The sequence below is a fragment of the Canis aureus genome, chromosome 35 (assembly GCF_053574225.1).
Source record: "Canis aureus isolate CA01 chromosome 35, VMU_Caureus_v.1.0, whole genome shotgun sequence".
Classification (NCBI taxonomy): domain Eukaryota; kingdom Metazoa; phylum Chordata; class Mammalia; order Carnivora; family Canidae; genus Canis; species Canis aureus.
The window spans coordinates 29,782,021-29,808,465 of NC_135645.1; the positions used below are offsets into that span (position 1 = coordinate 29,782,021).

At 37.7% G+C, this 26,445-nt stretch overlaps 1 protein-coding gene across 1 annotated transcript in view; it reads left to right on the plus strand.

Annotated features, from left to right (window-relative positions):
• PROS1 (protein S) overlaps positions 1–26,445 on the plus strand; it is a 63,483-nt gene that overhangs the window by 14,657 nt on the left and 22,381 nt on the right. Inside the window, exons 2-8 of the mRNA XM_077884212.1 lie at positions 5,440–5,597; positions 8,533–8,557; positions 16,779–16,865; positions 18,870–18,992; positions 19,093–19,224; positions 22,539–22,664; positions 25,843–25,964. Of these exons, the coding sequence (XP_077740338.1) occupies positions 5,440–5,597; positions 8,533–8,557; positions 16,779–16,865; positions 18,870–18,992; positions 19,093–19,224; positions 22,539–22,664; positions 25,843–25,964 (773 nt within the window). The remainder of the gene's footprint in view (positions 1–5,439; positions 5,598–8,532; positions 8,558–16,778; positions 16,866–18,869; positions 18,993–19,092; positions 19,225–22,538; positions 22,665–25,842; positions 25,965–26,445) is intronic.

Sequence of the window (26,445 nt, forward strand, 5' to 3'; positions counted from 1 at the left end):
GTGTTTTGGGTATTTTGAGGGTTTTGTTTTGGGGGGGGGGATGAGGTGGTAATAAGCTATCTGTTCTGTCTTCTGGGTAGAAGTCCTTGTCGCTTTGGAAGGACTAGCTGACGTGTGCCACTTTCTCTGTCTAGGGCTACAATCAAAGGTTTTAACCTTGGGGAAACAATGGCAGAGTGTTTGGTTTATTCTTTGTTTTTCTAGACTAGAGACTGTAAATTGAAGTTGTAATTAAGTGTTGGAGTAAGGAGAGGTCCATGTCACTCCTGTTGTGGCCAAACAGTTCAGGCATTGTTTCCCTCCTCATCCACAATGGGGGTTGACAATCACATTTTTTTTTTTTTTTTAATGGCACCGATGGCTTTTCTACATCTAAATGAACACCAGCCTTCATCTCTCTTAATGCAAATGTTTTAGGACTCAATGATATGTACAACCTGCAGCTCACAGATTATTTCCTCTTTTTCTTTCCCATATTTAAATTCTTATCCAGATCTACTCTTACGATTTTTGACTCTTTTAACGTATTTCTCATCAGCCTATTTATTGCTTGGTCCTCTTCAAGAATGAATGCATACCTCCATGCATAGTTCACCTTTAGAGAATACTTTTTCAAACACTTCTCTAACCTTTGACATAATAATATGAGAAGAATCAGTTGGTCAGCAGCAGAGTCTTCAATATAAAGGGAAATAAGAACTTTAGAGAAAAGCAAGTATAATAGTTCTTTTTTAAAAAAATTAACTTAAAAAAGATTGAAGTGTGGCATGCATCCAGACATGGCGTTTCTTCCTGAAGGCAAACACAAGCTTCTTTGAAAATTGGTAATGGTTATATAGGCTGACAAATGACTAATGAAAAATCTATCTTTTGGGGGCTTCTGGGTGGCTCAGTTGGTTACGCCTCTGTCTTCAGCTCAGGTCATGATTCCAGGGTCCTGGGGGAGCCTCATGCTGGGCTCCTGGCTCAGCAGGAAGCCTGCTTCTCCTTTTCCCCCTGCTTTGTGTGCTTGTGTCTCTCTCTCAAATAAATAAATAAAATCCTAAAAAAATAAAAATAAAAATCTATCTTTTGGTTTTCATAGTCCTTACAATCTTCACATTTTTAAATATCCCTCCTCAGAAATCTTCCATGGCTGAAATCTTTATAGAAAAAAAAAAAGAAAGATTTCACATTTGATTACTATGTGATTATTTTAAACAAAATTGGTAATATCTGGACACATGTTTTCCCATCACTATTAATCAATGTTTTTTTCTATATTATGTGCAGTTCTATTTTTCTCAGGCTTTGACTAAAGAAAACATGCCATTTCAACAGTTGACACACGTGAAGCAGTTACGTCTCAGAGTATTATCTAGTTGTTCTATTTGTACATTGAAAACAATTTTCCCCTGCTTCGTCCCACACGGAAGCAGAAACAAAGATTCAAACACTGCCAACCCAAATGCTAGCCAGAGATTTTCTTCTCAGACACATTTTTTTTAGGGGTAGTTCTTCATTCTTGGGATGCCAGACAAGTAGGGCCTGGGGAAAGGAGAGTCAGAAAGCATAACTGAAAAAGAGATGAGCTTTGGAAGGAGGAATGTGAGAACCATCTTGGCAAAGAACAAGAGAGCAGAATGGAAAAGGTTTGAGGGATGGGCCGTCCATTAGATCTCTTTCATTGGCAACGTCACCTTCACCTCACTCATCAGTTTTGGGCAACCTGCCCAAGATCAGTGGTCCTAACCACCCCCTGAACAGTGGGTAGCAAGTGTGAACACTTAAGTTGGGAGAGGGGGCTCAGGAAACTACCTCCCTCGTGGGGTGGGACTGACCCAACTGAACACTGGGAAGTTCTCCTCTGACCAGACGCAGTGCTAACCCCACTGTCTTTATTACAGGTGCCTTTTATCAAGTACCAATAACAGTAAGTTCCTTTTTTGAGGATAAGAGAATCAGATTTTATGCTCAGAAAACAAAGATTTGCCCCTGCAGAAAAGATATGGAGGCTGTTAAGACAATTTCAAAAAAGAATTCCTGTTAAGGTTTGAACAACAATTGTGTTATAGACATAATTGTTCAACCTGCTACGGTCACTGTTTTGAAGAGGGAGGAATTAGAGAAGTTAAAAATGTAGATAATTCAGTCATTCTTCTAACCTGAAAGACTTAGAACTAATCATTATAACCTACAAATTTGAATCCGAAGGGAATACTTTTCGAGCAACATACTCGGTTGGGTTCTAACAAGGACTTTGAACACTTCTTAATACAGAGACGTGAGAGAAGTCACGAGGGACAGTGATGCAAAAGGAAGACCCGTTTTGGAGGCCGGCTGCGTAGAAGCACCCTGACCCACACAGTTTGGTCATCCTCCGGCTCTGTAGTTCTTAATCTGGGTCTGTGCTGTCAGGTTTAAATATTCTTTTTGACCAGGAGTAGTAGGCTCCTCTGAAAGCACGCTTCTAAGTCGGTGGGCTTATTTTCTGAGGACAGCGAGGGTGTTCTGCAGGCCTGGAGCTCGTGCCCTGCGCGGAGGCCAGAGCCTGGAGCCTGAGCCTGGAGCCTGAATCTGGAGCCTGAGCCCGGAGCCCGGAGCCCGGAGCCCGGAGCCTGAGCCTGGAGCCTGAGCCTGGAGCCTGAGCCCGGAGCCCGGAGCCTGAGCCCGGAGCCCGGAGCCTGGAGCCTGGAGCCCGGAGCCCGAAGCCCGGAGCCCGGAGCCTGAAGCCTGAGCCGGAAGCCCGGAGCCTGGAGCCTGGAGCCTGAGCCCGGAGCCCGAAGCCCGGAGCCCGGCGCCGCCCTGCACCAGCCTCTCGGCCGCTTCGCTGTTTTCCGTGATGGTCGCGGCTGCACGCGTGGACGCGCCGTTTTCGCATCGTCTCCTTTAATACTCCCCACACCTGTTCTAAGTAGGCGATTTCCCCATTTATACGTGAGCGGACCACAAGCCAGGGCGGCTGCTGGCCTCCCCAGTTCCCCCCGGTCCCGCTGGCGCCGCCCAGCCCGGGCCTGGGCCGCGTCCCCTCCTTCAGCCTCTTTCCCTCGCGCAACTCAAAGCCCGTGGGGATGAGAACTGTGTCCTCTGGAGGATGGCGTTGCTGATGGGATGATCAAATGACGTCATATACACATGGAAAGTCATTAAGTACCATGCCAGTTTCAAACACTACTATTTGTTTGAAACTAGGGGAAATAAAACGTAAGCATTCAAATTTAGACTAGTTTTTTATGGTTAACATTGTTATCCTTTAGGGCAGAGGTGGAACAATTTTCCTTTTGATTATTCCTCTAATCAGTGGAGAAAATGAAACCTCTGCCTGTTTTCTGAGACGCAGCGGATTTAATGGGTAGTCGCAGGTCTGAACATTGGGATCTAAGCCCTAATTTTGCTGTTTATTATAACTTGGGGCAGCCGTCTTGCACGCTCTTGAAGTGAGTCTCATCTTCTGTGAAATAATAGAGGCCAAGTAGGAGCATTAAAGTAACATTACTTACTTCACTCTTGAAAGGTGTTCAGTTATTCAACAGATGATAATTATGGTGACTGTTGACTAATTAGTCCTTCTGCTGCCTTTCTTTTTCTTCCTTCTATTGTCATCTTTTGTATATTCGTTATTCACCAGGTGACAAGATAAAAAAGAGAAAAACAAATTTATCTGTTTACTTGCTCATCTTAATGAAAGAACTATTGTGGTTAAAATCAGTATTAAAGGGGAGCCCGGGTGGCTCAGCGGTTTAGCGCCGCCTTTGGCCCAGGGCGTGATCCTGGAGACCCGGGGTCGAGTCCCATGTCGGGCTCCCCGCATGGAGCCTGCTTCTCCCTCTGCCTGGGTCTCTGCCTGTGTCTCTGTCTTTTCTCTTTCTCTCTGTATCTCATAAGTAAATAAAATCTTTTTAAAAAATCAGTATTAAAAAATTATTTGTAGATTTCATTTTTGCTTTTAAAAGTTTTCATTAAAAACTAGTGTTATGTTTACATACTAAAACAATAAAGCCAAAGCCCCATACTGTCCATTCTTATCTTCAAACATAATTGCAATCAGTAGTTTGAGTGTTTCAAAACTCTTTTCTACGTATTTGTCCACATGATATTTACATATCTACAAGTACGACTGATATTCATAGGGTGATGCTATGGGCATGGCATCCCACTATTTTCATTTTTAATTTAATAATATATCTTGAAGATCTTCAGCACAAGAGTAACTTCCTTCTCTTTGATAGCTGCATATTATTCCTCAGTACAGATTTATTATAGCTTATTTTTTCATTCTTTTCTTGAGAATTCTTTATAGTGTTCCTAATTTTTTGATATAACAGTTTATCAACAAACATTCCATATACACCTTTTCCAGTACATGTACATATCTGTAGGGCATCCTTAGAAGCAGAATATTAAGGTGGAGAGTATGTGTGCTTTAAATTTTTAGGTACTAGCAGATTACCTTAAGGTAACGCTTACCAGTGTCTATTCCCACCATTGATATACAAGAATACTTGTTTCCCCTTGCCCTCACCAATATTTGATGGCATTAGTCTTTTAAATTTGTGCAAATCTAATGCGCAAAAATCTAGTTAAAAAATTTTTAGTGAACATCTTTTCACGTTTATTGGACATTTTTATTTTCTTCTTTAGTGATATTTATATGATTTTGATTATAGTTTTTCTTTATATTATTTTGTATTTAATCTTGCACACATTCTTATTATTCCTTGGTTTATTATTGTGGTTGCTATTGTTTTAATTTGCAAAAGTTGTTTATGCATTCAGGATGTAATTTTTCTGTTCTACATCATGAAATATTTTCTTCCAGTCTGTCACTTGATGTTGAACTTTATGTTATTTTTGTTGTTGTTCAGCCATTATGCAGTCGATATTACCAATTTTTTTCTCTTTGCCTTCTGTATTTTGTGTTTTGCACATGATTTTCCTTGTTCCAAAGATTTTATTTTCCTGTGTGTATGAATAAATCAAATGTTTTAGCCCACTGAGTACCTTTTAAATAGCTGATTAGACTGTACTCCCACATTTCTCTATCTTTACAGAGGTCATGTGGTTTTCCGTTAAAACTGAGAAAGCTTATGACTCTCGCTTTAAAGATGCGTGACTGTAACTTTTGATATAGGCATTTCAGCATGATGCTTTTTCCAAGTGTAGTCATAATAAGGTAAACATTAAATATTGTCTGATGTGTTTGGCCTCATGCATGAACTTCAGTGATTCATATAGGTCATTATACAAGTGCTGGAGCTTGCACACCAAACCTGCTCTTGGAGTTGTTAATCCAGCTGCTTATGTATCTGCATATTTTTCTTCTCAGGTCACCTATACTGATTTTAAACGTTATGTGGTTCACAATCAGACAATGATTTTAATTCTCACTGTTTAATACAATACCATATTTTAGGTGGAGAAATGAAAGGATTACTCATAAAAACTTATTTTTTCCCTCAGTTTTGTCAAAGGAGCATGCTTCTCAGGTCCTGGTTAGGAAACGCCGTGCAAATTCTATGTTTGAAGAAACCAAAAAAGGTAATCTTGAAAGAGAATGCATTGAAGAATTGTGCAATAAAGAGGAAGCCAGAGAGATCTTTGAAAATGACCCTGAAACGGTAAGAATATATGAAATCTAATAAGTTAGCATACCTAGACATACAATTAAAGACTGAACATTTCCAGCTTGAGGTCATGTTCCTTGGGTTCCTTTTTCAAGTTAATGATTGTGTATATCACCTTCCACATGTAACCACTGAAGCATTTTAGAAGAAAGTGACTTCAGAGGAAAGTGGGCTTGTTCGGAAGACACTATTGCCAAAGCTGTGTGCTCTGACCAAACTATCATTCAGTTATACTGCATTAGAAACAAGTGGTCTTGACCTCATGGTTTGTAAATACTTTTTCCCAACCAGAAAATGGTAGTATTGGGTAGGTGGAGAGGAAGATATCTCAAGTATAATGTGTGTGTGTGTGTGTGTGTGTGTGTGTGTCTACATTATCACTATACTTCATTACATCTCTCCGTTGGCATTTTTAACCAGGTTTTAGAAAACAAGGATATTTAATCCAGAACTTGGTACATCATAGGTACTCAGTGAATGCTTACTGAAGAATTCGTTACAGTACTGTATTCCCTAAGTGTAACTTCCATAAAGCCTTGGGAAGTTTCGCGAGCCGACTTAATATGATCAATAATTCCTGGGGTTAGAATTTATATATTCAGTGTATAAATTATCCCAAGTTAGTGTAGAAGAATTTCATCATAAAGATCACTAAATATCATACAGAAATATGGGACCCCCGACCATATCTTTAGTTCCTTGATTTTCGAGGGAAGGATGTTTTCTAATATTCCCTGTGGAAACTAGGATTATAAACAGTGCTTCCAAAAATTAGGATGGAGATGACCTTGAGAATTCAAATCTGATAACCATCAAGCTTACATCAGATATTTTCCCTGAGATGAACTATGTAGCCCAAAGGAAATGAGGGAGAAAACACATACAAAGTACCTCCTTTAGCTCAGCTGTGGCTCCTGGGACCACGAGACTAGATGAGAGATAATGAGCAGGAACATTTTCTATAGGTAGAGAACTTGTCCAAGACAGTAACAACTTGTGTCCTCCAGAGTTCCTCTTTAAGCCTTTTAACTCTACCTACTTTGATAGGTTCAAAGAACATTTTTCTAAGGTACCCGCAGAATCATTTTTACTACTCTTCAGGATTGAGCCAAATTTTTTTCTCTCTCCGTTTCATTGCTTTTTGTGGATCAGTGATTGAGAAGACAAAATATTTTATTTCATACCATATAGCAGATTAGTACTTTTATTGGGTAGGATATATATTATATATAATATATATATAGTATAAAACCTTAAATACATATATACCCTAGTAGTCAGAATAATATAATAAACCCCCGGGATCTCTGGGTGGCGCAGCGGTTTGGCGCCTGCCTTTGGCCCAGGGCGTGATCCTGGAGACCTGGGATCGAATCCCATATCGGGCTCCCTGGGATCGAATCCCATATCGGGCTCCCGGTGCATGGAGCCTGCTTCTCCCTCTTCCTGTGTCTCTGCCTCTCTCTCTCTCTCTCTGTGACTATCATAAATAAATAAAAATTAAAAAAATAAAATAAAATAAACCCCCATATACCTCTCCAGATTTCAACAATGATCAGCAATCAGCCATTCTTGTTTTGCTTAGTCTCTACCCCACCCAGTCTAATTTTTGTTTTGTTTTGCTAGATCACTTAAGGCAAGCCTGCATCCCTGAGATATCATATTATTACATCACCCATAAATACTCATGTATATATTTCTAACACTGTAGATATGTTCTTGTAGCTTAGCCTCTGAATAGCAAATGGAGAGTGAGGTAGAAGACCACAGTGGAGAGGATGGAAACTAGTGAAGCACATATGTGCTTCTTCCCCTACACCTTCTTATATTGGTCTCATATACAAGAGAAAGGTGATAGAGAGAATAAAGAAAAAATGAGAGAAATGAAAGACAAGGAAAAGAAAATACATTTGTGACTGCTTCTCATTTTCCATCCTTCCCCAGCCTCTCCTTGTCCACATCCCTAATACCCTAGTCCACACTCCCAGTCTCCACCCTGTTGCTCACCTGCCCGCTGTCCCTCATATCTTCTTTTCACACTCACATCATCTCCTTTTGAACCCATTCATTGTTGCCTGTCCTCCGGGCTCTTGTTCTGTAGAAGAAAACACCATGGTAGAATTACTTGGTAGGATATCCCATCCATATAACATCCCTATGAACTATAGACAAGTGTTGTATAGGTTTATATGTGGGAGAAGCAAGAGTGAAGACGTTGGCTCTGTCCTGGATGAGGTACATTCCTTACTTGTGTATGTTTTTGTGTAGAAATGTTGGTTTCTCATGAGATGTCCTTGTGCCATTAATGTTACACGTTAGATACGTTATGGCGTAAGAGGCTTTGGGGAGCCAGCCTACGAACCTTACCTTGAGAAATCATTTTTAACATTTTTCTCCCTTTGGTAAAGTACATTTCTTAGTCCAAATTACTGATTTACAGACAGACTTTTGGTACACAGCCAATTTATAAATAAAGTATTACATGTACATGAGATGCTAAAAGATGAATGTTCACTTTAATTCATTTCAAATTATGTCACTGTTATTCAACATTAAATCTGGCATATGTATTCAGCATGACAGGAAATGTGTCAAATGAGTATGTGATCATTATGGAAAAATTAAGATTTACAAACAGAAAGCGCATGTTACATGTAATAACATCTTCAGTAGAAACTGTTTTCAGTTTAGAAGCTTATGTAACATGATTTTATTGCTCAATATTTATTTAAGCTAAGCATCTTATTGGCTTAATGTTATTAGTTATCTACTCACATATTTTACTATATAGCAGAAATGTAATATGGAAATGATAGTTATATGTAATATATTTGCATATTTAATATAAAACACATGATAAAATTAAGTTTTAACTATATAGTGAAATTTAGGCTTGCTAAGATATGTTTTTTCTTTTCTTTCTTTCTAGGATTATTTTTATCCAAAATACTTAGGTAAGTTGAAAGAATCTCAATTATATAACCATAGAGATAGAAGGGAATTTAGATATGATCAAGTTCATCTTCTAATATAATTTAATTAGCTTTGGAACTAAGATCTCATTTTATATGCAATTTTGCTGTGTTTTTTATTTATGGATATGTAGACAAGTTTGAAATGATTCATTGATTAATGTATGGCATTTTGACTTTTAGTATTTTTCATTCTGTTTCTTTGTTATAAAGGTCCATGGGCTGATGATGAATTGTATTTAGGTATCTGGACACTCTTTATAAGCATATAAATTGTCATAGGTTATCTTAATATCGAGATACAGTTAACATATAACATAGTTTTAGGTATACAGCATAATATTTAATACATGTATATAAATGTTGCAAAATGACTACACAGTAATTTAGTTAATATCTGTCACCACACATAGTTACTATTTTTTTTTCCTGTGATGAGAAGTTTTAAGATCTACTTTCTTAGCAACCTTCAAATATACAACACGGTGTTATTAACTATAGTCACCATCCTATCCATTATACCCTAGGACTTGTTTACTTTATAACTGGAACTTATAGTTTATCTTTTAATGAAAGTAAAGATTTCTACACTCTCCAGAGCTTATGATATAAATCATCATAATTTAAATAGTTATAGAAATCATTAACAATGTCTTTCTTTGCAACATCATTTCACCATTCCCTCAAGTATCCTATCTATGTTTTGCTTTTTGATACCATTCTGGAGTCTCAAGGAAGGAGGTGGCATTTCTACACTCAGATTAGAGGATTTCAACTCAATATAAGTAAAACATAACAAAGCTCCAGTTTGCTTTAAGCAAATGTTTAAATATATTAATATTACTTTTATAAGTAGAGTACAATTTGCAAATCTTCAAAAGTCCCCTCTTTCTGATGGGACTCTCTGTAGGTCCAGCCCACACAGGCATGCTCTGACTCCTCCTTTAGGCTTGGAATATTCCCCATTTGTGCCTCTTTCCATCCAGTCCTTACCCCAGCCAACTTGAGGGTTCCAGCAGAAATCAAAAGGAAATACTCGTTGGGGGAAAAAAAGAACCCCATAGAAATGTGATCTAATATGCATTAATAACTATGCAGCTTAGAGTTGTTAATATGATTTTGCAAATAATTGTTTCTGTTAAACTCATTTCTCTTGAAGTTTGAAGTTTCATTATAGTTAAGGCTTTACTTTTTGTTTGCTTTTGTTTTGTTTCTGGATACCCATGCGGAAGTCCCAGAGGCCATCTTTAGATGGGGGATTATTTATACCTTTCCCCTTTTCCTAGGGAACCTTACTCTGAAATGATGGTATGTTCTTATATTTACAATTCAGGGCAATCAACAAGATAAAAGCCCAAGACTACTAAGTAGAAGACCCTTTTAGAACCAAGTGTCCTTTTTCATAATTCCTGAAGTGGTTACTCTTACATGTGTTTGTGTTTGTGACGGTCTGACTCTTGTGTGGCACATCCTGAGCCAAGGAGATGCAATTGCAATATACTACATCTCATTTTATCTGTCTTCACAGCTGTAGGACATCAGTTCAGTGGTGTCTCTCTTTAGAATTTCATGGCATAACCATTTCTGTTCTGTGGGCTGTGGGGTGTTTTCCAGTTGACTTGTTATAATTTCTTTTTATAACTTACAATCTAATATTTACCTACTACAAAATCTTAAAATTTTTTTTTTCAAAATCTTAAAATTATTTAGTTTCTATGAGCCATAGTTTTCTCATTTGTCAAATGAATAATAACAATTTACCTAATAAGTTTCTAGCAAGAAATAATGTCAGGGGCACCTGGTGGCTCAGTGGTTGAGCATCTGCCTTTGGCTCAGGTCATGACCCTGGGGTCCTGGGATCGAGTCCTGCATCAGGCTCCCTACAGGGGGCCTGCTTCTCCCTCTGCCTCTCTCTCTGTGTCTCCCATGAATGAATAAATAAAATCTTTAAAAAAAAAATATATATATATATATATATATAGAGAGAGAGAGAGTATTAATCCTTGTTTTTTTAGGTCCATGTAATGAAGCTGTGTTTTTGCAGGCATCAGCAGCACTCTAGAAGTACATACTTTGATCACAGAGAACATTTGGATATAGATAAATAATCTAAATACATTTTAATACAGCTCTATGTATTTAGGGAAAATTCCTTAGATAAAATGCTTTTCTTTTTTTCTCCTTTTATCTTTCTCAACTTCCTCTTTTCTGGCTCTACTCGAATTGCTTTCCTCTTTGCTTTTATTATTTGGAGGCATGGTAGAAAAACCAAGTGCCAGAAAGCAAAAACAAAAACACCCCATAAGATGCAGGCTCTACTCCCAGATCTAAAGATTTCTATTGTGTCAGGTTAAGCAAGTTATTTAGCTTTTGCAGGTTCTGAATTTAAATGTGCACCATAATTATATTTTCTAACTTCAGACCTGTTGGGAATACCAAATAAGTATTTTTATATAGATAAGATTTTTTTACTACATCAAACTTTCTTCAAACATAAAGTATTATTATTTAATCAACAATAATATAAAATAAAGCTATACTTTTTATTATATTCTATTTTTTGATTCACAATCTATATTTTGGTCTTTATGTATGTATAGGTGTACGCAATAAATTCTACCATTGAAATCAGAAAAAAATGCTCTACTTAACTTATGCTTTTCTGTCATTTGATGTATATATTCTATAGGCCAATGGCGCAAATTGGAGGGAAAAAAACAACTTTATAATCTTGTTCTTGGCAAGGCTCACATAACTTTACAGTTATCTTGGTTATTCAGAAATCTCGTTACAGTGAGATAAAGACACCCAAGAACCTAGACCACTAATACTAACACAGTGGGTGGTGTTTAGAGATTCAGGGGTTCAGAAAGTACTTCAGTTTATCCACATATCCTATGTACTGCATTGGAAACATGGAATTTGATAAGGAATAATCTGGGTTTCATTATACAAACATAAGTTTTTAAGTTGTTCTTTCCATAGAAAGTAGAACAAATAGCTCTACTATTTATGTGAGTCTTTAAAATATTACATGACAGAGTGGATGATTGTATTAATGAGAGAGAAACTTCTTTGGAGAAATGTTAGGTTCTGAGCTTAATATAAACATTAGATATTTAGCTTCTCATTCTTGCCAAGTTGGTGAATTAGCCCAGACTGCTGACTCCTTCTCTTAAAATCATCTCAAGGGAAACATTGGCATTCCAGGCACTAATGATAACAACATAAAATGAAAAACAAGAAGTGTGAAAAATCCATGGATAAACTGAAGGCTGTTTTGACCTAGTATGTGTGTGTAGAAAGTGGGGCACTGACTGCTGAGGAGTGTTTAAACGCTGACCTAAACAAACAAATCAAGAAAAAAAATTAAAAGTACAATACTGCAAACTCTTAATAACAAGAAATAAGGAACTAACAAAAATAAAGATAGAAATAAGTTAAAAGAAAACAAAAGAGAAGATTCACAAAGTTAGTAAGTTAGATTGACCCCTAACAAGAATAATTAAGGAAAAAGAAAAAGAGGGAAAAAGAAAATGCCAAAACACAAAGAGTAGGATAAAAAGAGGAAATACGATAAGCCCAACTTAGATTGAATTTATAATGATAAATATAATCATAAAATGTAATCACAAAATAATACAAATCGCTATACCGAAGTATATTTGGAAATTTGATAAAATGGATACATTCCCAGAAAAATATAAAACATTATAATTTTATATGAAGTAGATAACTTGGTTACAAATAATTACTAAACAAGTAAAACTTCAACCAAAGCCCTCTTCCATGCTCAAATCCAGAGCCAGATGTTTTATAGATGACTCCTTCCAAATTAAAAAAAAAAAATTGTTAAATTTTCTTTTATAAAAGTGTCCTAGAAGAAAGAATAAGATTCTACGCTGTGAGCTTATTTAGAAAACTTGGTGTAATCTTGATTCCAAAATCAGATAAGAGCTTCTGCACAGCAAAAGAAACAGTCAACAAAACTAAAAGACAACCTACAGAATGGGAGAAGATATGTGCGAGTGACCTATCAGATAAAGGGCTACTATCCAAGGTCTATAAAGAACTTATTAAACTCAACACCAAAGAAACAAACAATCCAATCATAAAATGGGCAAAAGACATGAAGAGAAATCTCACAGAGGAAGACATAGACATGGCCAATAAGCACATGAGAAAATGCTCCACATCACTTGCCATCAGGGAAATACAAATCAAAACCACAATGAGATACCACCTCACCCAGTGAGAATGGGGAAAATTAACAAGGCAGGAAACCACAAATGTTGAAGAGGATGTGGAGAAAGGGGGACCTGCTTGCACTGTTGGTGGGAATGTGAACTGGTGCAGCCACTCTGGAAAGCTGTGTGGAGGTTCCTCCAAGAGTTAAAACTAGAGCAACCGTATGACCCAGCAATTGCACTGTTGGGGATTTACCCCAAAGATACAGATGCAGTGAAACGCCAGGACACCTGCATCCCAATGTTTATAGCAGCAATGTCCACAGTAGCCAAACTGTGGAAAGAGCTTCGGTGTCCATCGAAAGATGAATGGATAAAGAAACTGTGGTCTATATTCTACAATGGAATATTCCTCAGCGATTAAAATGACAAATACCCACCATTTGCTTCAACATGGATAGAACTGGAGGGTATTATGCTGAGTGAAGTAAGTCAATCGGAGAAGGACAATCATTATATGGTTTCATTCATGCGGGGAATATAAAAAATAGGGAAAGGGATTATAGGGGAAAGGAGAGAAAGTGAGTGAGAAATATCAGAGAGGGAGACAAAACATGAGAGACACCTAACTCTGGGAAATGAATAAGGGGTAGTAGAAGGGGAGGTGGGTGGATTACTGGGTGATAGGCACTGAGGGGGGCACTTGGGATTAGCACTGGGTGTTATGCTATATGTTGGCAAATCAAACTTCAATAAAAAATATAAAAAACAAAAAACAAAATCAGATAAGAACAAGAAATTAAAAATAAAATTCCTTTCAATGATAAATTAATTCTAAATAAAATGATATCCAATCTAATCTAACATGTATTAAAAATAATATATCATAATAAAGTAAGGTTCTTTCCAGAAATTCAAGAATAGTTTAACATCAGACAATTTACCAATGTAATTGTCCACATAAATAGTACCTTATTACCTCAATTCATACAGAAAAAGCAGTTGATAAAGTTCAGCACTTAATTATAAAACTTTTGCAAACTATGATTATAAGAGAACTTTCTGAGCTTGGTGAAGGTTATGCAGAATACCATATAATTAACAAATTTTGATACTTTAGGACTAGTACTACTCTAGGTAAATGCCAGGTAAAAAAGAAAAAAATAGGACTGTCTTGGGGAAATTGGCATATATGGTCACTCTAATGAAATATGCACAGCAGGAGAGTAAGAAAGAAGGAAAGGAAAAAAAGGAGGAAGAAGGGAAAAAAGGAAAGAAAAAAAACCCCCAAATCTGGAGTAAACATTATACTTGCTGGATAAACGTTATATGTAGTCTCTTCATGATTGATGATAAGAAGAGAAGCACTGGAAGTTATAGCCAATGCAATAAGGAAAGAGAAATAAATAAGAATTATGTAGGTCATTGGCAAAATATATACCTATCATTAATTATAACTTATATGAGATATCCTTAGGAATAAGATCCATAGACAATATTTTAGAGCACATGAGAGATTTTTAGATAGCTCTAAGATTAGTCTATAAAAATCAGTAGTAGTTCTTTACACAAATAGTACAATAGAAAATGAAAAGATAATACCTCCTGCTGTAACAACAAATCTCATAAGACCTCTATAGAGAAAAATGTAAAACTTGAATTAAGAACATAGAGGATAAGCTGAAATCATGGAAAGACATTTCATGACCTTGATTGAGTGGTACCCAAAGGAGAACAATTCTTTCCAAATTAATCTATCTATTAAAAGCAATCTCATTTAGAATTTCAGATAGATTTTTTTTTAAAGGAATCCAGGAAGTTCAGTTTAGCCTATAAATCAGGGAATAAAAGTCTCCGCATGTCTAAATAAACCTTTAAAAATGTAAAAGGATGAAGCACCTCATCAAATATTAATAATTCAAAGGTATAGAAAGAAAATTATATGATATTGTGAGAACACGTAGACTAATGACACTACAGCGTTCAGAGACAGACCCATGTATATATGCCAGCCTAATATTTGATAAAGATAACACCGCAAATCACTGAATTGTTGAGATGCTAGTGTGGGGGAGATTGGCTAACTAATCAAAAATATAAATTTGGGTTTTTAAGTAACAACAAATGTAATGGTGTATTCCAGATGGAATAAAGACACTTAAAAAATGTTAAAGTAAAACCATGAAATTAAAGAAATAATACAGTAGACTATCTTTGTAAACAATGGCATGGAAAAAACTGCAAATGCACAAACCTTAAGACAAAATAATTGGTAAATTTGATTACAAGAGATTAAGAACTTCTTTTAAAAGAGACATAAAAGATAAGGTTAAGAGACAGATAACAGGATGAGATGATATTCATAAATGTCCAAATTTCTGCAAACCCACATAAACAATAAATAACTGCCAATAGGAAAATAGTTAATAAGGAACATTTTCAGAGGAGAACACAAACATTTTTTAAATGACATACATGTATGTCAGAAAAACTAGAAATCAGAAAAACAGCATGATATATCACTTTATTGCCTATTATGGCAAAAATTAGAAAGCCAAGATAGAGAAGTTCTTAAGTTCTCTGGTGGGAACACACCTCAGAAAAGCCACTAAGCACCTGCCTATCTAATGATCTGATGATTCCTGAAAGCCCTGGAAATATATTTCTTATGCATGGAGATGTCCATTGTCATGCAACTGGTAGAGGTGGGACCTGAGTATCTTCCACAGGTGGGGGGTGGATTATAATAGTGATGGTTGCTTGCAGGGGAATAAAGTTTTAACAAGTCAAAAATGCGAAGCAGTTACATACGTGGCAGCAGCGTGGAGTGATCCTAAAGATACAGGGCCTCCCTGCTCCCTGCACTTGGGTGTGCCCTGGGGTTGCCTTGACCGGCAGACTGTGGTCGAGGTGACAAAGTGCCTCTTCATTAGCCCTGCAGCTTCTGGTTTCTTCCTCCTGGAAGCCAGCTGCCGTGAAAGAGGTGCCCCTTTAGGACCAGCCTGCCAGGAGAAACCCCACCACACGGAGAAGCCCTGAAGGATGACATGGCCGAGGACAGGGAGAGACGTCAGGGGAGCCTGAGCTGCCACCATGAGAGCCAGAAGCCAGCTGGGGATGGTCCTTCCAGCCTCAGCTTCCCTGGCTTACTCTATGTGCCACAGGGACACACAGCCCAGCTGAACCCTTTCTGAATATTTGACCCACAGACGGTGAGCAAAATGCAGTGATTGTTCAAGCCTCTAATTTGGGGGGTTGTTGCTCAGCAGAAGGAAATCAAAATACCACTTCTTTAGCAAGTTGGGATTGGCTGTCCAATGAAGTGATTGACGTCCATAGATATGTCTGTATATATCAATGACGTTGTCTTCAGTGACTACTAAGAACTGTTAGGTTGTTGACACTAAAGGACTCCGAGTTAATGTAAGTATGTAAGTATTTACCTGTTATTTCAGCCGTTTTTGCTGCCATATTGCTGTATCTAATTTTGCAGAATAATAGTGAGGAATAAAATGAATGAAGTAAACCTACTTTGTAACAGTGAGGCATTATACCAATGTTGTTATTACTACTCCCTATGCAACAGCGGAAGAATTAGAAGTTGCCCGAAGCGATCAAAAACAGTGACTTATCTAGTGACTTAATTATAGACACTTTTAAATTAGGCTCTGGTCTACAGATTTGAGGGTAAATTTGGGTGTCTGCTGAAGAGTTAAGAATATAGATTTACTTGCCAATGAATTTTTCTGTTAATCTGCGATCTTTTTCATGTCTTGCTTTGGGGTTCTTCTTCAAAAAGAAGCTTCCATAAACCAGTTTTTCATGATTCTGTACTTACTGTAATCTTCCTTGTAGAATTTTTAATTTTTCAAAAATGTAGGTGGAAACATTTAGGGATGACATTTTGAATGCCAAATCCTATAAATCCACAGGAAGATGAATGTTCTATCACTTTGGATAATTTCTACCTCCACCACGATTTCAGATAAAGTAAGTGATTACATTTGTACTTACAGGTTGTCTTGGCTCTTTCCGAGCTGGATTGTTCACTGCTGCGCGCCTGTCCACTGATGCTTACCCCGATCTAAGGAGCTGTGTCACTGGTAAACACCTCTACCATCCATGTAATAAACAAAACAAAGTAAAAACCCATAAGTGAATAAGGTACACCATGTAAACGTATAATGTGTAGAATCAACAAATGAGCCCTAGAAGTGTTCATGCCCAGCAAGGAGGTATTCTCAAAACCACTTAAGAGGATGTCTTTTTTCTCAAATTTAAATGCTGCTCCTTTACTCAAAATAAATATTCCACCTACTGTTTAAGTTGAACAGTTCCTTGTTTACCAAGCTTTAGGGCATTGATTCAGGATTTTATTCCCAGATGGCTTTATTTTGAGTGTTGTTTCATAAATAATCACGTAGTTACGACCTCATGTTCTAGTTGATGAACAGGTTAAGGTGGCGTCATGTTTGTTCTTCTAGCTTTTGGCGTCAGCAACATAAATGTGAAAATGTTAGAACATCAAATTAGCCTTCTCCCGCTGTTCGTGTAGGGCCTAGTGATAATTCTGGCAGTTTACTGGTCTCTAACTTCCCAATTTCCCAGATGAGAGTCCAAGACGAAAAGGTGAAAGTGCAAGGCGTAAATCGGGAAGTTCATCTAGTGAATAATTTACATGTGGCATTGACATTATCCAAATACTCATTGGTCTCCGTTTTCTCTGATTTTAAATTGATTGTAATTACACAGGTAAGACAGTTTGCCTGAACGTGTGTATTTAATCCCATACTTTATTTTTTAATTTACCAAAGGATATGAAAATAAACTGATTAGCTTTTTTATAATTTTAATAATACCTAGTTTGTTACTACTTTTCACAAAAACTTTGTTGAAAAATTTGGAAATTGGGTTTTGGTTAGGTTTAATTTTTTTTTTTTTTTTAATGTGTAATGGAAAATTCTTCAGGCTAACTTAAGCAAAGGGGAATGTGTCAGAAGGAACTTGCAGAGTTAACTAGGAGGCTTGAGAAACAGGTGTGGAAATGTGCTGGAACGAAGGGACCATTGTGGTGTCTAGTAGGGGTGAGACCACAGACCCACAAATGGGCATATCATTTAAGATGGTGATAAGGTGCTGGAACGTTTTGTGAAGAAAACGGCCTTCCCCGAGGAATTCCCAGTACTCTGCTCACCGAACTCTGTCCAGTGTCTGGAAACCTTTGTTTTATGTGTTTTTGAGCAGAGCTGCATTTATTTAAGGCAGGAAGATAAATCTGGTCCCTGTTACTTCATCTTGGCCCATATCGGAAGCCCCAAATTCTTTTTTCTATTGATACTGAGTAGTTTTATTTGTTCTGCCTACCTCACTGAATTGTTTTAAGGATCAAATAAGGTAATTTGTACAAAAAAATAACAAATTAGAGTTGTAGATATATATTGTATATAGTGTAGTTGTATATATTTGCAAATATAAAAGTAGTTCCCTTTTGCAAAATAATTGTAAAGATTTATATAATGGACTCACCTTTTTTTTAGTAAGGTATGTGTTTTCTTTCTTTTTGAAAAATTTTTTATTTAAATTCCAGTTAGCCAATGTACTGTGCAATATGAGAGTCAGGTGCACAATGTAGCGACTCAACAACTACATACAACACCCGGTGCTCATGACAAGTGCACCCCCCAATCCCCGTGGCCCATTCACCCATCTCCCCACCCACGTGCCCTCAGCCAACCATCAGCTCATTCTCCACAGATAGGAGTTGGCCTCTTGGTCTGACTCTCTCTTTTTAAAAAAGAATGAAATCTTGCTATTTGTGGCAGCGTAGCCGGGAGCTGGAGAGTGTTATGCTGGGCAAGGCAGGCCAGCCAGAGACGGACAGATGCCATGTGATCTCACTCAGGTGTGCAGTTTGGGAAATGAGATAAATGACCACAGGGGGAAAAATAATGGACTCACTTTTCTATGAAAAAGTATTGTTTGAGGGAAGGAGTCGTGATTTTTTCCGTTGGATACAGGCTCCGTGCACAGGATTTGTATTAAAGGGTATATAATTCTTTTTGACCATGCCACACGGTAAAAACTAAATAGTTGTCTGTCTCCCTCAGCCATTCCAGACCAGTGTAGCCCTCTGCCGTGCAACGAGGATGGATACAAGACCTGCAGGGATGGCCAAGCTACATTCACTTGCATCTGTAAGCCAGGCTGGCAGGGCGATAGGTGTGAGTACGGTACGTATTCTGCATCTGCTTGACTCACCCGGATTGGCCTCCTGGAAAGTTCTCCAAAGGCCTTATTGCATTAAATAATCATTTATTTTTCCCTTCTTAGATATAAACGAGTGCAAAGATCCCTCAAATATAAATGGAGGTTGCAGCCAGATGTGCGATAATACACCTGGAAGTTACCACTGTTCCTGTAAAAGTGGTTTTGTTATGCTTTTGAATAAGAAGGACTGCAAAGGTGAGAGCAAGAAGGTGTTCATGGTGCGAGAGCAAAGCTCACTTAGAGGAATTTCCCCAGGAAATTCTTGGAACTCTCTGGTTCCAAGTACTTGTAATAAATATACATTGTTACCCACCTTGAAGCCTTGTGATACGAGCCTTTTCGTTGAATGTTTATGGAGTATTGTGTTATTTATAGAACTTTTCATTGTTTTCTTACTGTATTTTATTATTTATTGTTTTATGCTTTCTCACTGGGTGTATGTGTGTGTGTGTGCATTTGACTAAAGAATTTAATGAAATAGTGATAAAGTGAAGTTTCAGGGCAAGTCCTTGCTTACTCGAGCCTTTGCAAAATCATTGTTTTTGTTGTTCTCAGACACTATAATATTATTTCCTTTACTCCAGTAAGATAAACAGCTATACCAAGTAATCCATCATAATCCTCAATAACCGCTTCCACTGCATTTCATATTTCCTTGTTAGATATACCTGTCATATATCCAATATAAATATTTCTTCTTGCACTTTTTCTCGTGTTGTGGTTTTGGGAAAGATGAAAACTAGTTTCCTTTCTCTTTATACATTTAAGATCTCATCATTGGTCATAACGATTTTTTTTTTCTTCAGATTTAAATAATCCCTGTCAGTTTAGCTTCCCAGTAAGTCATTTGACTCATGTATTTCCTTTGTTTTTCCTTGTCCTTCTGTTTCCTTACATTTTGACTCCCAACCCCCCCCCCCCCGCCTATTGTCCTTCCCATTTGACTGTTTTAAATGCTGTAATTAAATCTTCAAATATTCGTGCTAGACGCGTGGATGACTAAAAATGAAATTTTCCAGCCTGGAGTTAAATTTTTACCCTAGAAATTGGAAATAATTTTCTCCTTCCTTCCTTCCTTCCTTCCTTCCTTCCTTCCTTCCTTCCTTTCTTCCTTCCTTCCTTCCTCCCTTCCTTCCTTCCTCCCTTTCTTCCTTCCTTCCTTCCTTCCTTCCTTCCTTCCTTCCTTCCTTCCTTCCTTCTTTCCTTTCTTCTTCCCTGTCTCCTTGTCCTTTTTCTTTTTGCTGTGAGATGGAAACATGTAGTAAGTTAAAGTAAAGTGTCCTTGTTCAACTCTGTTCACATCTGCTGTGGGAAATCCCCAGATTGAATTCGTATTCAAGGGATGATCTGTCCCTCACTGTGCTATAGTGTTTGGCATGGTATAATTTACTATAATATCATTTAAAGTGCAATCAAATGACTCTAAAGTGAACTGCAGGGATGCCTGGGTGGCTCAGCAGCTGAGCGCCTGCCTTTGGCTCAGGATGTGATCCTGGAGTCCCGGGATCGAGTCCCACGTCAGGCTCCCTGCATGGAGCCTGCTTCTCCCTCTGCCTGTGTCTCTGCCTCTCTCTGTGTGTCTTTCATGAATAAATAAAATCTTAAAAAAATAAAAAAAAGTGAACTGCATTAAGTAACAATTTCTCCTAAGCCATTATCCAGTTTGTGACCATACAGCTTTCTTGTCTGCCTATTTGAATGTCTTTTTGAAGTCAGAAATTGAGAATACCAACACTCTTAGAACACGTTATAGAAAACCATCATAATTCAGGATACTACACACATTCTATAAGCAACTAATACCCATTCTGCATTTAAATACTTGAATGTCTGTCCTCAATAAGTTGTGGACGTACATTTTTCATTAAAGGTATTTAATTTTAAAAGGTATTTTTTTTAAGATTAATTTATTTATGATACTCATCATAGAGAGAGAGAGAGAGGGGCAGAGACACAGGCAGAGGGAGAAGCAGGCTCCATGCACCGGGAGCCCGACGTGGGATTCGATCCCGGGTCTCCAGGATCGCGCCCTGGGCCAAAGGCAGGCGCCAAACCGCTGCGCCACCCAGGGATCCCTAAAAAAGTATTTAATTCTTATCCATTCAGTTAATACATTTGTATATAGATTTTTACAAAAGTTCTCTTACGCAGGAGAATGTCTCTGATGACCAGAACATATGTTCTTGCATACTTCATTCACACAGTCTTTATCCATGAACCAGGTGATAGAAGAATATGTATACAACGATTAAAATAGGGCCTTTGCCAAGATGTGGATGTGCCTGAGATCAAGTTGCCTGTAATTGTCTAAAAATGTAAGAATAAAACTTTTCATCAGACGTTAGATGTCAGTGTAGAGTAATAAAATCAATGTGCTATAACCTGAACTCATATGATTTAGATAATTCTCTATAAAATGCCTCAAACCAAATAGTTTTAGTCATATGTTTCCACTTTCTTTTAAAATATGGATTTTTATAGCTCATTTAAAAAATGAATATTTTATTTGATGTAATCGTAGATTTACATGCCGTTGTAAGAAATTTTTAGAGTTTTATGGAGTAGAAAATATATTTTCCATTCTGAACTTATCTGTCTCCAGAGAGTACAGAAGAGAACAGTTTGCTAATAATTATGTCGCCATTGAACTATTTCTGTTGCTTGTTTTGTTTTTCTCATACATGCTTTTATCTAATTTGTTTCCTACTCCACCACGTAGTATAATAAATGCTTCTGGATATTAATGTAGCACTAAAATTTGTATTGGGATTTTATAAATACTTTGAGACCTCACTCAATTCCCTTTTAAGTTTGAATTACTCTTGAGGAGTTTAGCCAACAATAATAGTATGCAGATTTAGCTACTGTCCATTTCCAAAGGAAAACCTCACTGAAGAGCCACCTCATTTTTATTTTTTATATTTGTGATAATACAGAGTAAATCTACTTTGAAGAATATATTTAAATAACATGTATTTGGGGATCTATATTAAGAATATGGGGAATCTTGGGATGCTGGGTGGCTCAGCAGTTGAGCGTCTGCCTATGGCTCAGGTTGTGACCTGACCTCAGGTCCTGGGATTGAGTCCCATATCGGGCTCCTTGTGAGGAGCCTGCTTCTCCTTCTGCCTTTATCTCTGCCTCTCTCTCTGTCTCTCATGAATAAATAAATAAATCTTAAAAAACAACAACAACAGAATATGAGGAATCTTTTCTCCCATTTATTCACGCAATGTAACTTGGTAGATAAGAAAATAACTAAAGCCCTCTTCTCTTTTACAGAACTATAAAGAACTTAGCAAACATCAAATTCCTTATATGTTTGTATGAAGAAATCATGTTTAGTAAACCAAAACATGATGATAGATCTAAAATTTTGTTATTCCCCCGCCATTCTGTTGTCTCATTACATGTAATAAACTAGATCCAGGAAACACAAATCAAGGGCTCTTTGCTAGTATCTTCTGGTATGGGAAAAATGTTTGTTAATATTTTGGTTTCCCTTATAGATGTGGATGAGTGCTCGATAATGCCGGACATTTGTGGCGCAGCCGTGTGCAAGAACATCCCCGGGGACTATGAATGCGAATGTGCGGAAGGCTACAGATACAATCCCGCGCTCAAGTCTTGTGAAGGTAGACCTGTGGTGGTGCCATTGTGGATGGTGGGGAGGGTGGCTCGGGGCCTCGATTTGATATTGGAAGCATTGGTTCGGTCTGACAAGTCCCATGACACAGCTTAGTCAATCGGGTAGTCGCTGGCTTTGTTCCGAGGAAAAGCATGTAAGACACGTGGTCTTTGGGTTCAGCCTTGCGCCCTCCGTTTGCCTCCTAAGCTGTGTGTGAATTGGAGACCTCCCATGTATGATAAAAGCCAGATAAACGTACCTTCTCATTGTTTAAACCATATTCAAAGATGAAAAGAATTTCAACCTGGAAGGAAAAACACATGTACAAAAAGAAAACAAGTTTAAAAATCACATGGGTGTAACGCGAATGGTTTGAAACCTTCTGGTTTTATACCCAGCTTTTTGATGATTTTCTGTGCCTGGATCAGTGTGTCATTTATTCTTAAATAAATCATATAGTTCTGTTGTAATTAAATACATACAAAAGAGGGATCCCTGGGTGGTGCAGCGGTTTGGCGCCTGCCTTTGGCCCAGGGCGCGATCCTGGAGACCCGGGATCAAGTCCCACGTCGGGCTCCCGGTGCATGGAGCCTGCTTCTCCCTCTGCCTGTGTCTCTGCCCCTCTCTCTCTCTGTGAGACTATCATAAATAAATTAAAAAATTTAAAAAAAATACATACAAAAGAAAAATCTCATCATATTTGAACAACAGCCGAGCTCTAGAAATTTGAGAATTATTGATTAGTACTGTCAGTGCCGTGGATTTGAGGGAGCCCTTTGGACTCCTTTAGGCCGAGGAGTGCTGCTGGGTGTGACTCGGCTGGCATAGAGGTATTAAAGGGATATATATTTTTTTAATCATAGACACAAATTACCTCATGTCCTCTTTTAAGTTTTTTTTTTTTTTTTAAGATTTTATTTTTTTATTAATGAGAAAGAGAGAAAGAGAGGCAGAGACACAGGCAGAGGGAGAAGCAGGCTCCATGCAGGGAGCCCTACGTGGGACTTGATCCCGGGTCTCCAGGATCATGCCGTGGGCTAAAGGCAGCACTAAACCCCTGAGCCGCCTGGGCTGCCCTCCTTTAAGTTTTTTTAAAAAATAAATTCAATTATCATAACTAAAACTAATCAAATCAATAGTGATTTTCTAATATGGGAATATATATATATATGAATATACATACTACATTCATGTATATGATGTAATGTACCCTTTTAACCATTTTTAAGGGTATAATTCAGTGCCATTAATTACTTTCACATGATTATGGAGTCATTACTGCTATCTCTCTCCAAAGTTTTTCATCATCCCAAACAGAACTCTGTAACCATTAAGCAATAAATTACCCCTCCTCCCTCTCCCAAACTCTCATCTACTTTCTGTTTCTATCTACTTTTTGGGTGATAACCTTTAATCTAATTTCTGTCTCTATGAATTTGCCTAAATCAATAGTAATTTTAGAATAGGTTTTTTTTTCGAATGTATCTCCTTCTCTTGATATTTTGAAGTTTTACCTCCTGTGCAATCACCAAAAAATATTCCCTCCACACACCATTTCTGTTCTCCCACAACTCTAGATAGAAATTACTGTGGTAGGGCAGCCTGGGTGGCTCAGTGGTTTAGCGCCGCCTTCAGCCCAGGGTGTGATGCTGGAGACCCGGGGTCGAGTCCCACGTCGCGCTCCCTGCACGGAGCCTGCTTCTCCCTCTGCCTGTGTCTCTGCTTCTCTCTCTCTGTCTCTCATGAATAAATAAATAAAATCTTAAAAAAAAAAAAAGAAATTACTGTGGTAATATTCAGATTTGTTTTAGCCAACTTGATCATGTATATTGTAGTTTTTATTCAGTGAATGACAGATTTTGTTTTTAAGGGCTGTGTGTATGACACATAGGTACAATATTCATATTGTGTTAACTATCTGCAATTTAATTTTAATGCTAAGAGATCATTAATTTTGGAGTTGTACTTTAGGGCATTTAATGGGGGGAATTTATATGCTACAAATTATGCATTTATGTACTTGCAAATTTTCAAGGATCTCAGGGTGCATTCATTGAAAATATCAAGGATGTCATGTAGCTCTGAAGTAGACTAGCTGGAGCATGTTATTACAACTTTTCAAGGATGATTTTCTCAAAATATGGAGTGAGGACAGGGCTATCTAGAAGATTTCACAGTATAGGGGTTTTGTTTTTCTTTTTTAAATGATAAGAAATAAAGATATGTCCTTAAATTTATTGTCACTACCGGTCACTGCATTATGGAATGTCGAAGGTTCTTGATATTACATAATACCTGATTATATTAACCTTCAGTTAAGAGGGATTTTTTTCCCCTTCCTCTCTCTTCCCCTCTGTCTTCCTCCTCCCCCTCCCCCTCCCCCTCTCCTCTCCTCTTCCTTCCCTTTCTTTTCATCAAAGCAAACAACTGGGAGGCAGTCTCAGTGGAATTCATGTAGTTAGAAATGATGGTTGCCTTGAGACGCTCAGTCTTTTTTCCTTCAAATTCAGAAATTGGAAAATTTATAGTTGGGATATTCTTATTAATTATTAGTATATTTGGGATATTTTTATTATTTACTTAGTATGGAAAGTTATACATTAACATTTGTTGTTTGACTTGTGTAAATAGATAGTTGAGATATTTTTTATTACTCATTTAGTATGGAATAATTGGGATACATAGCATATTCCATAGTTGGGATATGCTGTATAGTTGGGATATTTTTATTAATTATTTAGTATGGAAAGTTCTACATCAAAATTTGTTGCTTGACTTGTGTAAATAGATAGAAATTACACTTGCAACTCATTTAAATTTCCATGCCACACGTTGAAATATGAGTTCATGTTATTCAGAGATTTCTTTTACTGAGAACCTATTATAATCACTGATGATTATTTATTTAATTTATTTGGGAGAGAGCGAGCAAACACAAGCGCAGGGGAGGACAGAGGGAGAGGGAGAAAAATCTCAGCCAACACCACGTGAGCATGGAGCAAGATGCGAGGCTCCATCTCCCCACCCTGAGCTCATGGCCTGAGCTGAAATAAGTGTCTGATGCTTGACCCACTGAGCCACCCAGGTGCCTCCATTGTCACTGATCATCTTTTACTAAAATCAGAATACTCCTATTGGATTGGATATTCAGAAGATAATAAGATTTATGTTCTCTTTTACCCCAGATGTGGACGAATGCTCTGAGAACCTGTGTGCTCAACTTTGTGTCAACTACCCTGGAGGTTACTCTTGTTACTGTGATGGGAGAAAAGGATTCAAACTCGCCCAAGATCACAAGAGCTGTGAGGTAACATTTTGTAATGATAAACTTCCCATGTCTTTTCTAAATGGAGAGACTGGGGTACTTATTTCCACATAGCCGAGGTGAGTCAGGAAAATAGAGATGTTCTTTTGTTTGAAAGGGTTTTTTTTTTTTAAAGATTTATTTATTTATTTTGAATGAGAGAGATTAAGAGAGAATGAGTGCGGGAGGGGCAAAGAGAGAGGGAAAGAAAAAATCTGATTTCCCACTGGGCATGGAGCCCCACAAGGGGCTCGACCTCACGACCCGAGATCGTGACCTGAGTCGAAATCAAGAATCAGACCGAGCCACCCACGTGCCCCAGGAAAATACAGATGCTCCATGGTAATTGCTCTAAGTCTAGCAGGCTATGAGTCAATCTATTTACTAATTTTGGTCATGTAAGCTATACATATTGGGGATAATTAGTGACTAGGTTAAAAAAAGACTGCAGGTTCATAGTTCAGAAAGGGCTCATCTGTATAGC